Here is an 18,834-nt window from a genome sequence, read left to right as displayed (position 1 = left end):
TTGGTTTTCCCATTTGGGATTCCGTGTCAAAAATATTGTGTCAAGTGGTGAATTTTTTTGTGGTTATGTTCTTATGGTTGATTGGCCTAACTACTTAATCCACTTTGATAAATCGTGATAACTGGAAGCATTGTGAAATAATGTTTTACTGATGTCAATAAAAGAATTTGGATGTTTACAAGTTTGAAGTTGTTTACTGTTAATTTTTTGTAACAGTCAGCTGGTTTATCTTAGAGGTTTTTATCTTGACAATGATATTGCATTGATAGTTCTAAGTTTACTTCAAGAGATTGATTTTGAGATTGGTGAAGTTAGTATCATTTTTTCTATCTACTGATTCATGCCCCCTCTCAATAGTTGGCCAGATTCTTATTCTTTCATCATACCACCATAACAAGGTCTTATCCAAACTAGTGACTCGTCATCTTTACTCAACTTGCATCTTGTCACCATGGGGATACTAACAGGTTTGTTGTCCTCCATTTGAAACTACATTAACATGTCCTTGACATACTTGGTTTTAGAGATGAATGTGTCGTTATTCAGTTGTGATATTTGCAAACCAAGAAAATATGAAAAGTCTCCAAGCATGAACATATCAAATTTTGATTGCATCTGATTAGCAAATTCTTTCCATAGAACATATTTGTTGCTTCCAACTATGATAATATGGTCTCCATCTACCTTGATATATAAGTTGTTGTCAAAATTTCTTTTTTTGAAACCTTGTTGATGGAGATAATTATCCAACCTAGAATACCATACTCTTGGTGCCTTCTTTAGACCATATAATGCTTTCTTAAATCTGCAAACAAAGTTGTCATCTTCATGCACCTGAAAACCTTCAGGTTGCTCTATGTAGACCTCTTCTTCACAATTTCCATTCAAAAATGTATATTTGACATCCATTTGATATACTTTGTATCCTTTATATACTGAGAATGCCAAGAACATTTTGATTGCCTCAAGTCTTGCAACTGGTGCAAAGGTTTCTTCCAAATCTATGCCCTAGACTTGAGCATATCCTTTGCATACTAGCCTTGCCTTGTTCCTTATTACCTTGCCTTTTTCATTCATCTTATTCCTATAGACCCATTTTGTCCCAATAACATTCTTGTTTGTTGGCCTAGGAACCAATTTCCATGTTTTTTTCTTTTCTATCTGTTGCAACTCTTGTTCCATTGCCTTCATCCACTCTTCACTCTTTCTAGCTTCACCAAATTTCTTAGGTTCCATCCCTATCATAAGGCATAAATTTAATTTCTCAATGTTCCTAGCTTTCCTTCTAGTTTGCACACCATCATTTTTGTTTCCACTAATTTGATCCTCAGCGTGATTCTTTTGCACATATCTGTTTGGGGCTTTGGTATGTGTTTCTTCTCCATGTTGACTCTTAGATCGATATTCATCTTCAACATATGGCTCTTTAGTCTGAGTAATTGAGTTTTGCCTTCCTTTGATTATATCTTTATCTACTTTAACATGTACACTCTCAATTACCTTCTTTAGTCTTTTGTTTAAACACTTGTAGGCTTTGCTATGAGTAGAGTACCCCAAGAAAATACCTTCATCACTTCTTGAATCAAAACTTCCCAATTCATCTTCATCTCTTTTGATCAAGCACTTGCTACCAAACACCTTTAAATACTTGACTGATGGTTTCCTATCATACTTTCAAGATCCTTGTAGCTCAAGATGCATCTATTTACAAAATAGAAGCCCCTCTTGTTTAGGTTATCAATGGTCAAAATACTACCATGTGTCGTAACCCACCAGAAATAGTTAATTTTAGGAATCAGGTGATTAACCCAAATGTGATTCGAATTGAAATGTTCAGTTGCATCAGCCTCCATAGTCCTATAAGTAGATTTAACATAAAAGTCCCCCGAGGGTTGATGTTGTCAAATCCACACATCTTCTCTATGGGGAAAAAAGAAGGATCAACCTCCCAAGTTGGAATTCCATAGCTCAACCTCCTTTTCCATCTTTCTTCTATCCAAATCTGAAATGTCATCTCTATTCTTGACCTATTCTTTGATGTTCTTCCATCTCCCCTAGCCATCCTACCATGACAAGTAATCTAAACCAAGGTACCATTATTTTGGATAAGGATATTTTTTATCATGTTGAATTGGTTCATATCCAACAAAGCCTTTTCCTTAAACCAAAGATCTTCCCAAAATCTAGTGCATCTGCCATTGCCAATAATTTTCCTACCCCCCCCTTTCCAAGATGCTTTTGATTTTAATTAGATTATTCTACATACATGAACCTGAGGCTAGGTCATAGTCATGAAGAATGATATTACTATTGGCATTGTTGAGGTATTTAGCTCTAAATATTTCATCCCAATCTTTAACACCTTCAATCAACTACCATCCAAGTTTGGAGACTAGAGCCTTGGTAAAAGGTTGTAATTTCCCTATTCCTAGCCCTCCTGATCTTTTAGAATTGCAAACCTTTTCGCAAGAAATGAAGGCAATACAAGCTTTGTCTTCCCTACTTATACACAAGAACTTTTTTTGAATTTTTTTGATTTTATCAACCACACATCATTACATTTTCAAGAGTGAGAGGTAGTAGATGGGGATATTTTGTAAACGTCATTTGACTAATTGAACTAAATTACTAGGCAAGATTAAGAGTTTTTCTTTCCATCCCAAGAGATATTTTTGAAATCTATCAATGATACCATTCTAGAAGAAGTTGGGAGGATTTTTAGAAATTAGAGGCAACCCCAAATGGGAATCAAGAAAAGAGGTAGCAGTACAACCCATGATTCTTATGATTTTAGTTTGAAGAGGTAGAGGCACATTGAGAAAGTAGATTTTACTCTTAACATAATTTATATATTGACCTTATAACTTAGCATAATTATCTAAGATCTCCTTACATTCCTTATCTTCACAAATATAGCCTTCTCAAAGTATGATACTATCATCCACAAATAGTTGGTGAGTGATAGGGGCCAATTGGAAAGTAGCCTTAATACCCTTCAACCTACCTGCATCCCTATATCTTCATATATTTCTCCGTAATACTTCTACCATAATGATGGATAGGTATGGGGAGAGGAGGTCACCTTGACAAATTCCTTGACCACAAGAGCAGTAACCTTTTGATGAACCATTCACAAGAACAGAAAACATAGGAGTAGTAACACAATCAACTATTATCTTGAGGAATTTTCCTTTGAATCCAAACTATTTTTAAACACCCTGCCATAGACTTTTGAAATGTCCAGCTTAAAAGCCACACTAGATTTTTTATTGTATTCCATAGAATGGGCTAATTCATGAGTGGTAATAACAACATCCATGATGTGTTTGTTGTTAACAAAACCCAAGATGTGTATAGTTATTTGACACTTGATTACAACCAATCCAAATTTGAACTCTTTTTCAAATGTTAGAATTAACCTTTTTTATCAAAATATATCTTGCAATTAAATGAAAGAGCTTTAATCAATCCTTTTAATCTCTTTTATTAACATAGATGGGGTATTAATCTTTTTTATGAAAATATACATTATACTATATAAAATATAATATAATATTATATAAAATATTCTATAAAATATGTATTTGTACTATACATTATATTATATAAAATATGAATCATATTCTATGATATATATAATGTTATTCATTGAGTATATTTTATATAATTCAATTTACAATATAATTATAAACTATAATAATTATTATATAGTGTACATAATATTTTATTTATATATTATATAACATATAATTTAAATATAAATAAAATATAATATATTTTTAATAATATCTTATATAAATATATAAATAATTTGTTCCATTGGTTCATAATCTAAAGTGATTTTGAAAAGATGAGATAAATACGTGGCTTGTGATAGTGGTTGATTTGAGAATCAAATTAACTTATTTAAGGTTCTCGTTTTCACTAATAATGTTGGATTTCCTTAGGGGAGAGGACCCACATCAGCAAGCTTTTTGCCAAGGTGTCCAAAACAGCCCAAAAGAAAAGTGAGAACAATAGGTTTGCAAAAGGGCCCCAATACTTGTGCAACTTGATGTGGCATCACATGATTGGTTACTTCACATGATTGGTTACTTTTCACAACAAATGGTATATTTCATTCAATTATTGGAACTAAAGTTGGACATTAAATCAACAAGTATGGTGTATTAAATTAACAACTTCTATCACAAGAATTGAAACCCGCTCAACTATAGGACTTTGTTGTCGAATATTAATTTTTATAGATGTATCATAAAGAGACTAAGATTTAATATAAGAATTCCACTAACGATTGAACACTCACACAATATAATAGCTTTTCAATACAAAAATAGGAATTTTATTAACACTACTACTTCTGCACTTCTCCTTGGTAAATACCATATTAGCATTGGCACAGTTGCCGGCAGGCTAAGGCTACCTGAAATAAACGCTGGGGAGATGAAAGACAATATTTATAAAAGTAGTCCTCCAAACAATTTACGTAGAATATGGAAACAAGGAGAATAAAACAATGAAAAAACTTTTCAACAAGGAAACGTAGATATGGCGTAGTAGATGCTTGGATTTACTGGAACAGTAACACAAGAGAATAATCTTCATTTGTGCTAACAGGGAGCTCTTCCCCTACAAGAAAGGGGTCCTGCGGTTTTTGTAAGGGTTTTCACCAGTGAAGGTGGCCTTGCCATCAGACTCAATGCCTCTGGATATGTGGATGATGCCCCTGTCCCAGATGGCGTGAAGAAGGCCCCGTTTAACATCAGGTCTCCTTCTGATCTCCAGTTCCACTGCTGCCATACACCTGGGTTGAAGTTCTCCCGCTTCGTTACCTTCAAACACAAATCAAAAAAATATACCACAGTTTAGTTTGTTATGCATTAATTAGGTAATTAATGTAATTAGGATGAAGCTGTTTTTGAATTCAATTGTGCAAAAATCTTGAACAGAATTGAATCCATAAATATTGATATTTATAGATTATGGAAATCTCTTATCACTAATATAATTAAGTCTAAGAAGACCAGTGTATTTGGTAGGTACCTCTTTAGCAAAGGGATTGTCAGATGCTACAAATCGATTTCCTTGGCTAATTATGGTGGGGTTTGCACTCCCACCAATGGCATACATTTGCCATTGTGTGTATTCATTGTTCACCACATGAAAATAGCCGTGTCTACATCTGATTCAATCACATTTAAAAGTGCAATTACAGATGAATCATTTAAACAAATTAAAACTTAAATTGTGTTGTTTAAGTTAAAATGATAAAATATTAAGACAAAATAGAACATGTCTTTCTAACATTCAATCATCTGAATTGTCTGATTTCAGATGATATTAGAACAAAATAACATTTCTTACCTAGGCATTCGTTGTATGAGACCTTTGCCAAAATGGTTGAAGGCTATGGTCACCTGCATATTGACATCAGCTGTGTAGGCATCACTGTGACCAAGTAGCATCACCTGCATCAATTCATTATGCATTTAAAACACATATTTAATAAAATAATTTATTTGTAATGAAAGATTTTATATCATTTATAAAATAACCTTTTATAAATAACCCAATTAAAAGGTGGCACAAATGAAAAAATAATAAGAAAGATTATCAATCTCATTGTGATCGACAAAGTAGTTGTTCGAGATGGTAATGACAGTGGATTGATAAGAAATTTTATTTACTATGATAGATTTCATATGATCTACAATGAACCAAATTAAAAAGGGGTGCGAATGAAAAGATAATAAAGAAAGATAACAAACCTCATTGTGATGGGCAAAGTGGTTATTGGAGATGGTAATGGCAGTTGATCCCATGATGGCGTCGATGAGACCATCGGCGCATCGGGAGAGTGAGCAATGATCAACCCAAATGTGGCTTGACCCGAAAATCGATACCCCGTCTCCGTCACACATTGTTCTCCACCCAAAGTGAGTTGGGGAAGATCTCACCAGGGCATTACCTGCTGGCCTGCAGTCATGGATGTGAACTCCATGAATTATGATATTAGTAACATATTGAATTGTTATGCAGGGGCCTAGAATAATGTGGACATTGACGCCACGACCGTCAATTGTTTTGAAACTGTTCATTATGAGCTCCTGCTTGAGCCGGATGTTCATGTTTCCCTTGAAAATGATCCACAGAGGCTCCGTCTGGATGACTGCGTGGCGCAGAGTGCCAGGGCGAGGATTAACCGGGTTATAGTCACCAGGGTCTGTTACAACGTAAAAGCGGCCATACTTGCCTCCAATGGCGTTCCTGCCGAATCCAATGGCGCAGTCTGCTAGCCGCTTTCGTTACGCCACCAGTTAGGGTCACATCTCCAGCAGTCATCGATGGGGTTCCCCGTTCTGCATGACAAACCAGCCAGATCTCGCCTGGTACTGTTAATTTTCCTGCAAATCTCAACGACAAAAACAAACCGCATTACTCCATATTTCATAGTTCATACTTCATATCAACTTTGCAATAAAATAAAGCATTGAAAAATGAAGGGCAGTTTGGGTAGAACATACTCGTGAACCATCTGAGCTACACTGTTGGGGTCTTCTTCCACAGGGGAGGAATTGTTGTGCAATCCTGCGAAATTCTCAAACACAGCTACTCCACTAATCTGTCCATGGCTGCAGAGTAACCAGACGAACAGTACCCATGTCGCCAAAATTTGAAAACCCATCTAATTGCTGTCCGTAGATTCGGGAGTTTTAGACTAGAAATACTCGACAATGCTGCAACTCTAAGCAAAACACAAAAGCCTGAAAATCACACAGAATGGAAAGAGATGCTCTAGCCTGTGCGATCAGAGGCCTTTTAATAACCTCACTTTCTTCACTGCTCATAAGCAAGCTTAATCCGTTCCATCCATCTGACCATCATGGATTTGTAGATTAGGACAAAGTCCTACACAACAGTCAGCAAAGTTCTCTCATTCCCACCATCACGCATGATTTCTACGCCTCTCAAAGTTACCCCACAAATTTTAAGCCTCATGAACCCATTTTTCATACGGACGGTCTGAATTCATCCCTACTATGGCAGAGTACACAATCACCGTTGATATGGTCTCTTACTGTTGGCACCAGTTAGCTGGCGTTAATAGAGGTGGTGGGGATTTGACCAAATTACTTCCATCAATGACATTTTGTTCTGTTGTGCTGTAGAGGCAATATCCTCCATACAAAATAGCATTTCATGCATAAAAAATAACATCAATCAGATATAAAGAGATGCATGTGCTACACGTAATCATCCTAATGAGTATCACCACCGTAAGGTGAGGGGATCACCGTAAAATAAGGGGAAACTTAAATTGTAAAATAGCTTTTGGCTAATGATTTTTTCAGATGAACACAATAGCCTAGTAAGCACAATAGCCTAGCAAGGGCATGAATCCACCAAGCACACAAATCCAGTGAGCAAGTAATTTTTCAACTTCATTATATTGATGTTATTTTTCATTTTGTTTTATGCAATATGTTTCATATATATAAATATGATAAAAAATTTTATAGTATATAGTATAAATATTTAATTATATTATTTATCTATATATTATAATATTTATATATTAATCTATACATATATAAATATTATAATATATAGATAAATAATATAATATTACATAAAATATAATAAAAATATAGATTTAAGTAATAGATATTAGATTATTTATTTTATATTTTAGTATTTTAATATTGTGTGTATAATAAATATAGATAAATAATATAATACAACTTAGAAAAGAATATAGCTATAATAAATAGATATGATTGTCTAATAAATATAATGTAATGATAATATATAAAAAATCTTCAAGATGCTCTACAAACCTTGTTTTGTTGTGCTTCCTTCCTCCTCCATGGATGATGGCTCCCTTGCGCCATGCCATTTCACTAATGTTGAAGCTGATTATGGTCTTTACCTACCTAAGGTCCCCTTCTTTGATAAGGTGTGATCTAGAATGGGGTGGTGTGATTATACATCTGAGCCTCGTACTCTACTATGCGACTTTTGTCCATGTGCTAGGGTTTCCTTTGATGGCTATCCCATACTTCTTTGTTAGTATTGTCTTAGCGACAACTTAGTGGGGAACTGTGTCTCTCCTAAGGGTTTCTCTAGTACCCACTCCTCTAGTGCATCCCATGCTCTTTTCTACTCAAGTGGATCCTACTCCTCTTGCCGCAATTCTATATGATGCCCATGTGAACTCCAACAACATGCATTGATTCATGACATTAGGATTGAGGGCTCTGTTCATGTGAGGGAATAAGTTTTGCAAGAGCATTCATTTAGATGCAGATTTTATAGATTGTGGCCTAAGATGAGTGAGCTCCATGCTCAGATTTCATGAATTTATAAGGATGGTTTTGAGGAGGACTATATCATTTTCTCATGTGAAAAATGGTTTTTTATACTTGGGTTCCACTCCATTTATAATAAGGATAAGGTGTTGAATAAATTTCTTTAGGTCTTCTACGATGACTTCCTCTACATGAAGCCCTGCTACCATTCCATTGACCCATGCATAGACGTCTTTTCTCATGCATTTGTCTGGGTCCATTTACCATACTTTTCTTTTCAATTTTGATATTGGAGATTTTGCAAGCTCTAGAAAATGATTTGGGAAAATAGTAGTTTTCCTTAGATGAGACAACCAACTACACAAGTTCCATCTATACATGGATTTGGGTGGAAATGAATCTCTCCAATGGTATCCCTACTAATATCTTAGTAAATGTGGACAGGAAAAAATAAGAACACGTGGACTATGAAATGATCATTTTTATATGTCGTATAGTACCCAAAAGAAAGAGCTCAAGGAAATAGGAATAAGTTTGCACAATATACTCCAACTTAGTGGATTGTCATTTAGCCTCAGCAGTACCTTATTCATCCATAGTTAGGATCACACTCTACCATGAATTTAGCACCTATGAACTCAAAGATTGAGTTGATTTTAATTCCCCATCTAACTTAGTCTATCACTATTCTTCCCCAAATGTTTGACAATTAAATTATTCAATAGCCACATCTTTCGCTACTTCCAAATTGATGAAGGTGAATATGGATATGAGGGATTCCACTTGCATAACAACATCTTTATTGTCCTTGACAACTTCAGGGATAGATGGGCATTTATCAATGAATGAAAATTGAATTGGTTGCAATTGCAAAGCATTATAATATAATTTTGAGTTAGGTTGGACTAAAGTTAAGAGGAAACCATCTTACCTTGCCAAATCGATGTATCAAATTACACCTAGATTGGCTAAGAGATGAGAGAATGCTACTGTTAGGTGAAGGTTCATTATCAAGTGTATAGATGTAATCAAGGGATATTTTGTTTATTTGAACCCTTGATTTGAGGGCATGCATCTCTTTGTTTGAGATTAAAAGTAGCTATGTGCACACCCCTATTAAAGGGCTGATTATTTTTTGAGTTTTCCCTCTTTTCTATAGATGAGATTGGACCCTTTTTCCACAACATGATCAAAACAATGTAATAACGATATGATATTTTTATTTTACTATAATAGTTAAATATATGTATATTAATATAAATATTATAAGATATAAATAAATAATATAAAATATATATAGTTTAATATACATACCAATATAATATTATAGGTGTTAATATTATATAGTGTAATAGGTTGGGAAATGGGTATTCACTACTTTAGCTATGTAAACAAGGAATTGACCCTGCTCCCAACTCTAGTTATATTAAAGTGGGATGAAATTAATAGATTCAATCCCAAAAATTTGTAGAGAGGATTGGTTGTTGATTGACATCTATTTCTTCTTTGTTTGAGTTGAAAAGCAACTATGAAATGCGTAATTTGAACAGAACATATAGGGTTAGAGATGTGAAATCGACAAGAATCAAAATGCACAAGTAGTTTTAGATCAAATATGTAGACACGATGCATATATTTAGAAATAGGAAAGAGAAGAGCCTATGTCTGAAATCTTGGCTCAAAAATGCTAGACAATGTCACTTAGGGAAACCTTGTCTCGGGGCTTGGATGTGGACAACAAAATGTCTTTCCAAAATCAGGATGATGTTCAAAGTATTTTCTTCAAGTTTCATAAAAAATGTGTCCAACAATATTTCTTGTGGCAACCTTTTCCTCCAATTTCTACCTGTACAAATATTGATTCATTATGTCTGATTTTTTTCTTTCTAAATCCACATCTATTATCTCTGGATCTTGTCACCTGCTTAGACAAAGAAGTAAAATAGTAATGTTAGTAGGGTTTTGAATAGGTCAAACCCTAGGTTTGGAATTAACCCTCTGATTGAATTAAAATTGAACAGAAATCTTCAAAGTAAAATGTTGAATATTATACCTCAAGCTTGTTGAAGTTGATGGTGGTGATGATGCATTTCTCTTTGAATGTGATCACAAGTATTGATGCAATAACATGACATCATGTATCATCCTAAAATTGTACACCTTTTCAATTTTGACAGTATTTGTGTCTTCACCTTAGTGTTTGTGCCCCTTGGTCTGGCTATACTCATACACATCACAAATACCATAAAACTCAAAATGCACCTCACCAAAAACCATAAGCCTAACCCAGAATAGGGGAGGACCATGGTGCCATGTCATGGTCCTCACTACGACCATGTTGCCATGCCATGATCCACCCTAATTTGGGGCCCCTCAAAACCCAATGGAACATTTTAAATTTGAGCGGGATCCCCCTCTCTGTGTTGGCTCATGTTGAAAAATTATTTCATTTTCCCAACGGGAAAGTATATAAAGAGGATTTCCCCTCTCATTTGGATATATACACATACATCCACAAGAATCAAGAAGCATTGACCACACACATGAGAGAAAACATTCATGCATTCAAGAGCAATTGAGCATTTTTCAGTCTTCCTTCAAGCCTTGGTGTAGCAATAAAGTCAAGGATCAAGCATTGAAGTGGAGATTTACATCCTATTTCATGAAACCCTAATTCTATGTGGAGGCAAGAAAAAAATTAACAAGGAGGTATCATCATTCAATTTTTAGTCATAATTCAACATCTACCTCAAAAGGAGAATCTTTCCTTACAATCATTTCAATTATCTTTATTTTAATTTCATGGTTAATTCCAAAACAAGGGTTTGACCTAAGGAAAGCCCCTATTCCCAACCTCTTTCCCCTTCTTTCTATGTGTAGGAAACATATACAGAGTTGTACTCTTCAAAATAGGCTTCATTCATAGAGATGAATCAACCCTTTTTGGCATGTGAAAAGTTCAGAGGACTGTTGTGATGCACCATGGTCCTATCTTTTTATGAGCTTTTTCGAGGGTCAGATCCATCATGTCTTATACTGCTCAGATCCAAGTACACACAAAAATCCTGCATCTGTAGCTCACTATTCTCAGTTTTACCTTGATTTTTCAGCACTTTACCTTTATTCAGTATTTCAACTTACAAAAGAGAGTAAAAAAATTTACAAAAATTAATCAATCCATTCAGTATTCAATCGTTAATCTAATTTGTGACTAAATCTAGTTGATTCATTTTCCCTCTTTTGAATGTAAAGGTTTTTAAGCGAAATTGATTTCGTGATTTCTCGAAATTTTCCCTTCACATTTTGGTTAGCATGGCATGTCCTATGCTTACTTCTGATTTTTGTTTTCAAATCTGAATGTGTATGCAATTTAAAATTGAAATTTTTATTTACAAGTTTGGTTTCCTTAAAAAAAATTAAAATTTAGAGATTAATTTCAGTAAAACCCTAATTTTTATTTTCAAAATTGATCTTGTAAATTGCATAATTTAGATAAACTGTTTCAAATTTGATTGTTTTTCAATTTCAAAATTCAAATTTTCACTTGGAAGTCAAAATTTCACATTTAAATTTTAAAATTGAGTGGTTAAATGCAAAAACCCTAATTTTCAAAAAATTTAAAATTGAGCTTGTGGGTTGTTTAAATTTTTAATTTATCATTTTAGAGTGGCTTCAAATTCAAATTTTCAACCTTGGATAAAATTTTTAATTTAAATTTTAAAATTAAGTGGATAATTAAAAAAGTCCTACTTTTAAAATTTAAATTAACCTTGTGCATTTCCCAATTTTCGATCAATCATTTCAATTTCAATCTTGGGTCTACTTTTAAATTAAAAAATTAAGATGTTTTTTATACAAGGCTCTAATTTGAAATTTAAATTTCTTGTGGAAAATTTCAATTTTTTTTTTTAAAACTAAGTGGTTAATTAAAAGAGCCCTATTTTTTTAGATTTAAATTGATTATTTCAATCCCCAGATTTCAACATCACACTTTAAATTTAAATTTTAAAATTAAGAGGTTATTTTTAGCCTTAATTTTAAATTTTTATCTCCTAGTGGGTAATTTAAATTAAGAGGTTATTTTAGAAAAGTCCTAATTTTAAATTTCAATTTCCTAGGTGATTGCATAATTTTTCACAATTATCCCTATCTTTTCAATCAATTTTCTTATTTATTTGAATAATCATTTTTCTAGAATTTTGTATCATTCAATTTCGAGTTTCAAATTTCAAATTTCGAATTTCCCTCCCTTAGTGCATGAGTTTCACTACTATTAGTCCAACCTATAATATCCCCATGACAAGAAGTTGTAGAATTAAGGCTTCCCAAGGTTTAATTACTAGGGAAATGGAGCCTAATTTGGATAACTTATTCTATGAGGATGTTGGTGGTTCTTCCAATCTCACAAATGTCCCCATTTATCCTCACTATTTTCATAATTCTAGTGATGTGGAGGAATCCCTAACTAGCGTTTTCATTGACCAATTGGAGAAGATTGAAAATCAGTTTGAAAATTGTCAACAATGGATGAGTCAACAATACCCAGAAAGTGAAGCTCTCTCATTGATTGATGGATTGAAAAGAATGGTTCAAAGTGATAAACATGGTGTTGACGTCTTGCATGGTATTCCTCGTATTGTTGATACTAATATCATGCCTATGAAGAGTTGTGCTCAGGTCCTTGGTTACACACAACCTCCTAGTCAAGTTAATCACTCCATTCCCTTGACTACCCATATGACTAGTGTTGCCACTTTTACCTCCAACATCATGGCTACTTCTACTCAAAATGTCATACCTACAAGTTTTAGTCAAGGGGGCACCTCCTACAATGATAATTTTTTCAGTCCTCCTACTACGAGTCTTCCATTTTTTACCCAATCATCTTCCATACCTACCTATCATAGTGTTTCATCTCCTTCCTATAACAATATCCCTCCTTATTCTCAATCTCTTCCATCCTTCAACAATGTTACTCTTCCTTCATTCAACAATGTTACTACCCCTTCTCAATCCAACATATCCAATTCCAATCCTTCTACCGAAGCTACCATCAATAATCTAGCCCAAACAATATCTTCCTTACAACAACAAATAGTTTCTATGAATCAATCTAAGTATAATGTGCCTACATTTGATTTAGCAAGCCCATTATCCAATAACATTGTTCAAGATGTTCATCCTAAACATGTAGAAGTCCCTCAATTGGAGCTTTATAATGGAAAATGTGATGCCTTGATGCAAGTGAAAACATTTCAAAGTTTGTGTAGTAACTTTTCTCATGACCAAAGATTGTTGGCTAAATTATTTATGAGGACACTAGGGGATAAAGCTTTGCAATGGTATTGTTTTTTTCCTCCTTACTCTATTACTTAATTTCAACAATTAGCTAATCCTTTTATTCAACAATTTCAAAATAATATTGCTTTTTAAAATCACTTTGACTGATTTGATGCATTGTAAACAATGTGTTAAAGAAAAAGTGATTGATTTTATTGGTAGATATAAACATTTGTATTTTCAAATTTCTTATCTTGTTCCTGATCAAGATATTCAAAGAATTTTCATTTCGAATTTGAAAAAAGACATTAGGAATAAAATTCTCTTTTTTGAGTTTACTTCATTTATGCAGTTGTGCACAATACTTCATAATTATCCACTTATCGTGAGTCAAATGGAACAATCCTCTTGAATGGCTCCAAATGATAAAAGTGAAATTTCTCAACAACCTTTTGTAAAGTTCAAACCAAATAAGGGACTCATCAAATTCAATGGCAACAACAACACTCAAGTAGCTGCCACAACAGGTGTCCCTCCTTTTTGCAAATACTTTAGAAAATAATTCACGCCTCTTAATGAATCTTTGCATAGTATTATGTCGCATTTTTTTGCAAAGCAATGTTTTGAAACTTCCCTCTATTAAACAAATTGATACAACTAGGCTTTTATCACCTGACTTTGATTCCAAAGCCTTTTGCGAATACCATCATCAACCTAGTCATGACATTGAAAAGTGTTATTTCTTGAGATGTAAGATTCAAGACTTGATTGATAATAATACCATATCTATGTCTGGTGTGAATGACGCATGAAACAAATCAATAGCTCATCCTAATCAAAATCTTTAAATTTTCATTGATCCTTTATCTTCCCATTCCAATAATGTGATTGATGTTGATCATCTTGCCTTCTCTCCTGATGATCTTGGCCTTGAGTCTAATAATGTGGTCAACCTTATAGATCAATTTGAACCTTTTAAAGACCTAATGTATTACATTTGATCCTAGTGAGACTATTGAAGCACCTGATGGCCCACTTTACATCACTACGAAAATCAAAGGCATACCCTCTTGAGGAGTGCTCATTGATCCATATGGCATGGTTAATGTGATAACTCAATATTTTCATTATACTTTGCAATTTCTTCAAGTGATATATGATGACATTGTTGTGATTGTTAGAGTTTTTGATGGCTTCTCTTGTCCTACTATTGCTTCTATCGTACTTCCTATTGATCTTGGCACTAAATGCTTAGATGTTGTCTTTGCTATCATTCCTACATCCAATTAATTTCATGTGAAGTTAGGACATATTTGGCTCTCTTCCATGAAAGTGATTGCTTCTAATATTCATAAATGTTTGAAATTTCCTAATGATGATAGAATCATAACTATTAATCATAGCATATATCAACCTACAGTGAGGCATGGGGATATTTGTCTTGATTATTTTTGGACTGAACAATTCCAACCTCTTCAACCTAGAAGTGATGCTCTCTTTAAATCATATCGAAAATGGAAAAATGAGAACAATTTTATCCTTAAGTAAACCTAGAAATTCAACACTTAACCTTCCTCTTGATGATCATATGCCTTTTCTTACAGATAAGTCTATTCAAGATATTCCTTTTCCTAAGGAAGAATATGTTCCTTCTCCTAAGGATGAGCCCATTCTTCCCCCAAAGGATACAAAATCTCTTCCTTCTAAGTATCAATCTATTCCTCCGTCTAAGAATAAACATATCATTCCTCCTAAGGATAGACCTATTCCTCCTCCTCATGATGAACCCGGACTCCTTCCTATACCTCCCATTCCTCCTTTATATGGCGACGTTATGCCTCCTACATCTTACAAAAGAAAGCGACCGACCTCTCCTATTGCTCAACCTATACATTATATGATATAAAATATAAATCATATTCTATAATATATATAATATTATTCATTATTTATATACTATATAACATATAATTTAAATATAAATAAAGCATAATATATATATTTTATAATATCTTATATAAACATATATAAATAATTTGTTCCATGATGCTTCATAATCTTTAAGTGTTTTCGAAAAGTTGAGATAAATACGTGGCTGGTAATAGTGGTTGATTTGAAAATCAATTTAACCTATTTAAGGTTCCCGTTTTCACTAATAATATTGGATTTAAACGGATTTAGAAATAAGCACTATTTAAATAATTTGGATATTTCACCAAAAATTAATAGCTTCAATAAGATTTAAGGGCTCTATTGTCCTTTGTTAACTTTCAGATGTATAATCAGAGAGACTAAGATTTAATATAAGAATTCCATTAACGATTGGACGCTTCAATACAAATATAGGAATTTGATTAACAAAACCAGTTCTGCACTTCTGCTTGGTAAATACAATATTAGCATTCGCACAGTTGCCGGCAAACTAAGGTTGCCTGAGATAAAAGTTGGGGAGATGAAAGGCAATATGTATAAAAATACTCCTCCAAACAATTTACGTACAATATGGAAACAGGGAGAATAAAACAATGACAAAAGTTCTGAACAAAGAAACATAGATATGGCGTAGTAGATGCTTGGATTTACTGGAACAGCAATACAACAGTATAATCTCCAGAAGATGCTTGAATTTACTGGAACAGTAACACAACAGAATAATCTTCATTTGTGCTAACAGGTAGCTCTTCCCCTACAAGAAAGGGGTCCTGCGGTTTTTGTAAGGGTTTTTACCAGTGAAGGTGGCCTTGCCATCAGACTCAATGCCTCTGGATAGGTTGATGATGCCCCTGTCCCAGATGGCGTGAAGAAGGCCCCGTTTAACATCAGGTCTCCTTCTGATCTCCAGTTCCACTGCTGCCATACACCTGGATTGAAGTTCTCCCGTTTCGTTACCTTCAAACACAAATAAAAAAATTTATACCACAGTTTAGTTTGTTATGCATTAATTAGGTAATTAATGTAATTAGGATGAAGCTGTTTTTGAATTCAATTGTGCAAAAATCTTGAACAGAATTGAATTCAGAAACATAGAAACATTGAAATTTATAGATTGTGGAAGTCTTTAATCACTAATGTCATTAAGTCTAAGAGGATGAGGGTATTTGGTAGGTACCTCTTTAGCGAAGGGATTGTCAGATGCTACAAATCGGTTTCCTTGGCTAATTATGGTGGGGTTTGCACTCCCACCAATAGCATACATTTGCCATTGTGTGTATTCATTGTTTACCACATGAAAATAGCCGTGTCTACATCTGATTCAATCACATTTAAAAAGTGTAATTAGAGATGAATCATTTAAACAAATTAAAACTTAAATTGGGTTGTTTAAGTTAAAATAATAAAATATTAAGACAAAATGGAACACATCTTTCTAGCATTCAATCATCTGAATTGTGTGATTTCAGATTAGATTAGAGCAAAATAACATGTCCTTCTTACCTAGGCATTCGCTGTATGAGACCTTTGCCAAAATGGTTGAAGGCTATGGTCACCTGCATATTGACATCAGCTGTGTAGGCATCACTGTGACCAAGTAGCATCACCTGCATCAATTCATTATGCATTTAAAACACACATTTGATAAGAAATTTTATTTGTAATGAAAGAATTTATATCACAAAATAATTAAATTAATAGATAGCACAAATTAAAAAAATGATAAGAAAAGATTATCGACCTCATTGTGATCGGCAAAATGGTTGTTGGAGATGGTAATGACAGCGGATTGATAAGAAATTTTATTTATAACAAAGAACCAAATTAAAAAGGGGTGCAAATGAAAAGATAATAAAGAAAGATAACAAACCTCATTGTGATGGGCAAAGTGGTTGTTGGAGATGGTAATGGCAGTTGATCCCATGATGGCGTCGATGAGACCATCGGCGCATCGGGAGAGTGAGCAATGATCAACCCAAATGTGGCTTGACCCGAAAATCGATACCCCGTCTCCGTCACACATTGTTCTCCACCCAAAGTGAGTTGGGGAAGATCTCACCAGGGCATTACCTGCTGGCCTGCAGTCATGGATGTGAACTCCATGAATTATGATATTAGTAACATATTGAATTGTTATGCAGGGGCCTAAAGCAATGTGGACATTGACGCCACGACCGTCAATTGTTTTGAAACTGTTCATTATGAGCTCCTGCTTGAGCCGGATGTTCATGTTTCCCTTGAAAATGATCCACAGAGGCTCCGTCTGGATGACTGCGTGGCGCAGAGTGCCAGGGCGAGGATTAACCGGGTTATAGTCACCAGGATCTGTTACAACGTAAAAGCGGCCATACTTGCCTCCAATGGCGTTCCTGCCGAAGCCAATGGCGCAGTCTGCTAGCCGCTTGCGGTTACGCCGCCAGTTTGGGTCACATCTCCAGCAATCATCGATGGGGTTCCCCGTCCTGCATGACAAACCAGCCAGATCTCGCCTGGTACTGTTAATTTTCCTGCAAATCTCAACGACAAAAACAAATCGGATTACTCCATATTTCATAGTTCATACTTCATATCAACTTTGCAATAAAAAAAAGCATTGAAAATTGAAGGGCAGTTTGGGCACAACATACTCGTGAACCATCTGAGCTACACTGTTGGGGTCTTCTTCCACAGGGAAGGAATTGTTGTGCAATCCTGCGAAATTCTCAAACACAGCTGCTCCGCTAATCTGTCCATGGTTGCAGAGTACCCAGAAGAACAGTACCCATGTCGCCAAAATTTGAAAACCCATCTTATTCCTCTCCCTGGATTCGAGAGTTTTAGACTAGAAATACTCGACAATGCTGCAACTCTAAGCAAAACACAAATGCCTGAAAATCACACAGAATGGAAAGAGATGCTCTAGCCTGTGCGATCAGAGGCCTTTTAATAACCTCACTTTCTTCACTGCTCATAAGCAATGTTAATCCGTTCCATCCATCTGACCATCAAAGATTTGTAGATTAGGACAAAGACCTACACAACAGTCAGCAAAGTTCTTTCATTCCCACCATCACGCATGATTTCTACGCCTCACAAATTTCCGCCCACAACTCTTAAGCCTCATGAACCCTGTTTTCATACGGACGGTCTGAATTCATGCCTACTTTGGCAGAGGACACAATCACCGTTGATATGGTCTCTTACTGTTGGCAACAGTTAGCTCGCGTTAATAGAGGTGGTGGAGATTTGACCAAATTGCCAGCATCAATGTTGCATATTTTGTTCTATTGTGCTGGTGAGGCAGCTATCTTCCATACAAAATAGCATTTCATGC

General features: G+C 34.6%; 2 protein-coding genes across 2 annotated transcripts; both read right to left on the bottom strand.

Annotated features, from left to right (window-relative positions):
- Positions 1–4,288: 4,288 nt before the first annotated feature.
- On the bottom strand, positions 4,289–6,878 carry LOC131028248 (probable pectate lyase 18). The gene is given in 6 exon segments (XM_057958499.2): positions 4,289–4,832; positions 5,044–5,182; positions 5,365–5,468; positions 5,769–6,307; positions 6,310–6,404; positions 6,525–6,878. Coding segments are annotated over 6 exon segments (1,260 nt in total). The 5' UTR covers positions 6,686–6,878; the 3' UTR covers positions 4,289–4,610.
- Positions 6,879–15,919: 9,041 nt separating this feature from the next.
- On the bottom strand, positions 15,920–18,521 carry LOC131028240 (probable pectate lyase 18). The gene is made up of 5 exons (XM_057958486.2): positions 18,149–18,521; positions 17,392–18,028; positions 17,025–17,128; positions 16,699–16,837; positions 15,920–16,478 (listed from the first exon to the last, which is right to left on the bottom strand). The coding sequence occupies exons 1-5, from the start codon at positions 18,307–18,309 to the stop codon at positions 16,257–16,259; spliced, it is 1,263 nt and encodes a 420-aa protein (XP_057814469.2). The 5' UTR covers positions 18,310–18,521; the 3' UTR covers positions 15,920–16,256.
- Positions 18,522–18,834: the final 313 nt, after the last annotated feature.

Source organism: Cryptomeria japonica, chromosome 7, assembly GCF_030272615.1.
Source record: "Cryptomeria japonica chromosome 7, Sugi_1.0, whole genome shotgun sequence".
In the NCBI taxonomy this organism is placed as follows: domain Eukaryota; kingdom Viridiplantae; phylum Streptophyta; class Pinopsida; order Cupressales; family Cupressaceae; genus Cryptomeria; species Cryptomeria japonica.
The sequence above is the reverse complement of the archived record's forward strand: the minus strand, read 5'-3'. Positions and strand labels throughout refer to the sequence as shown.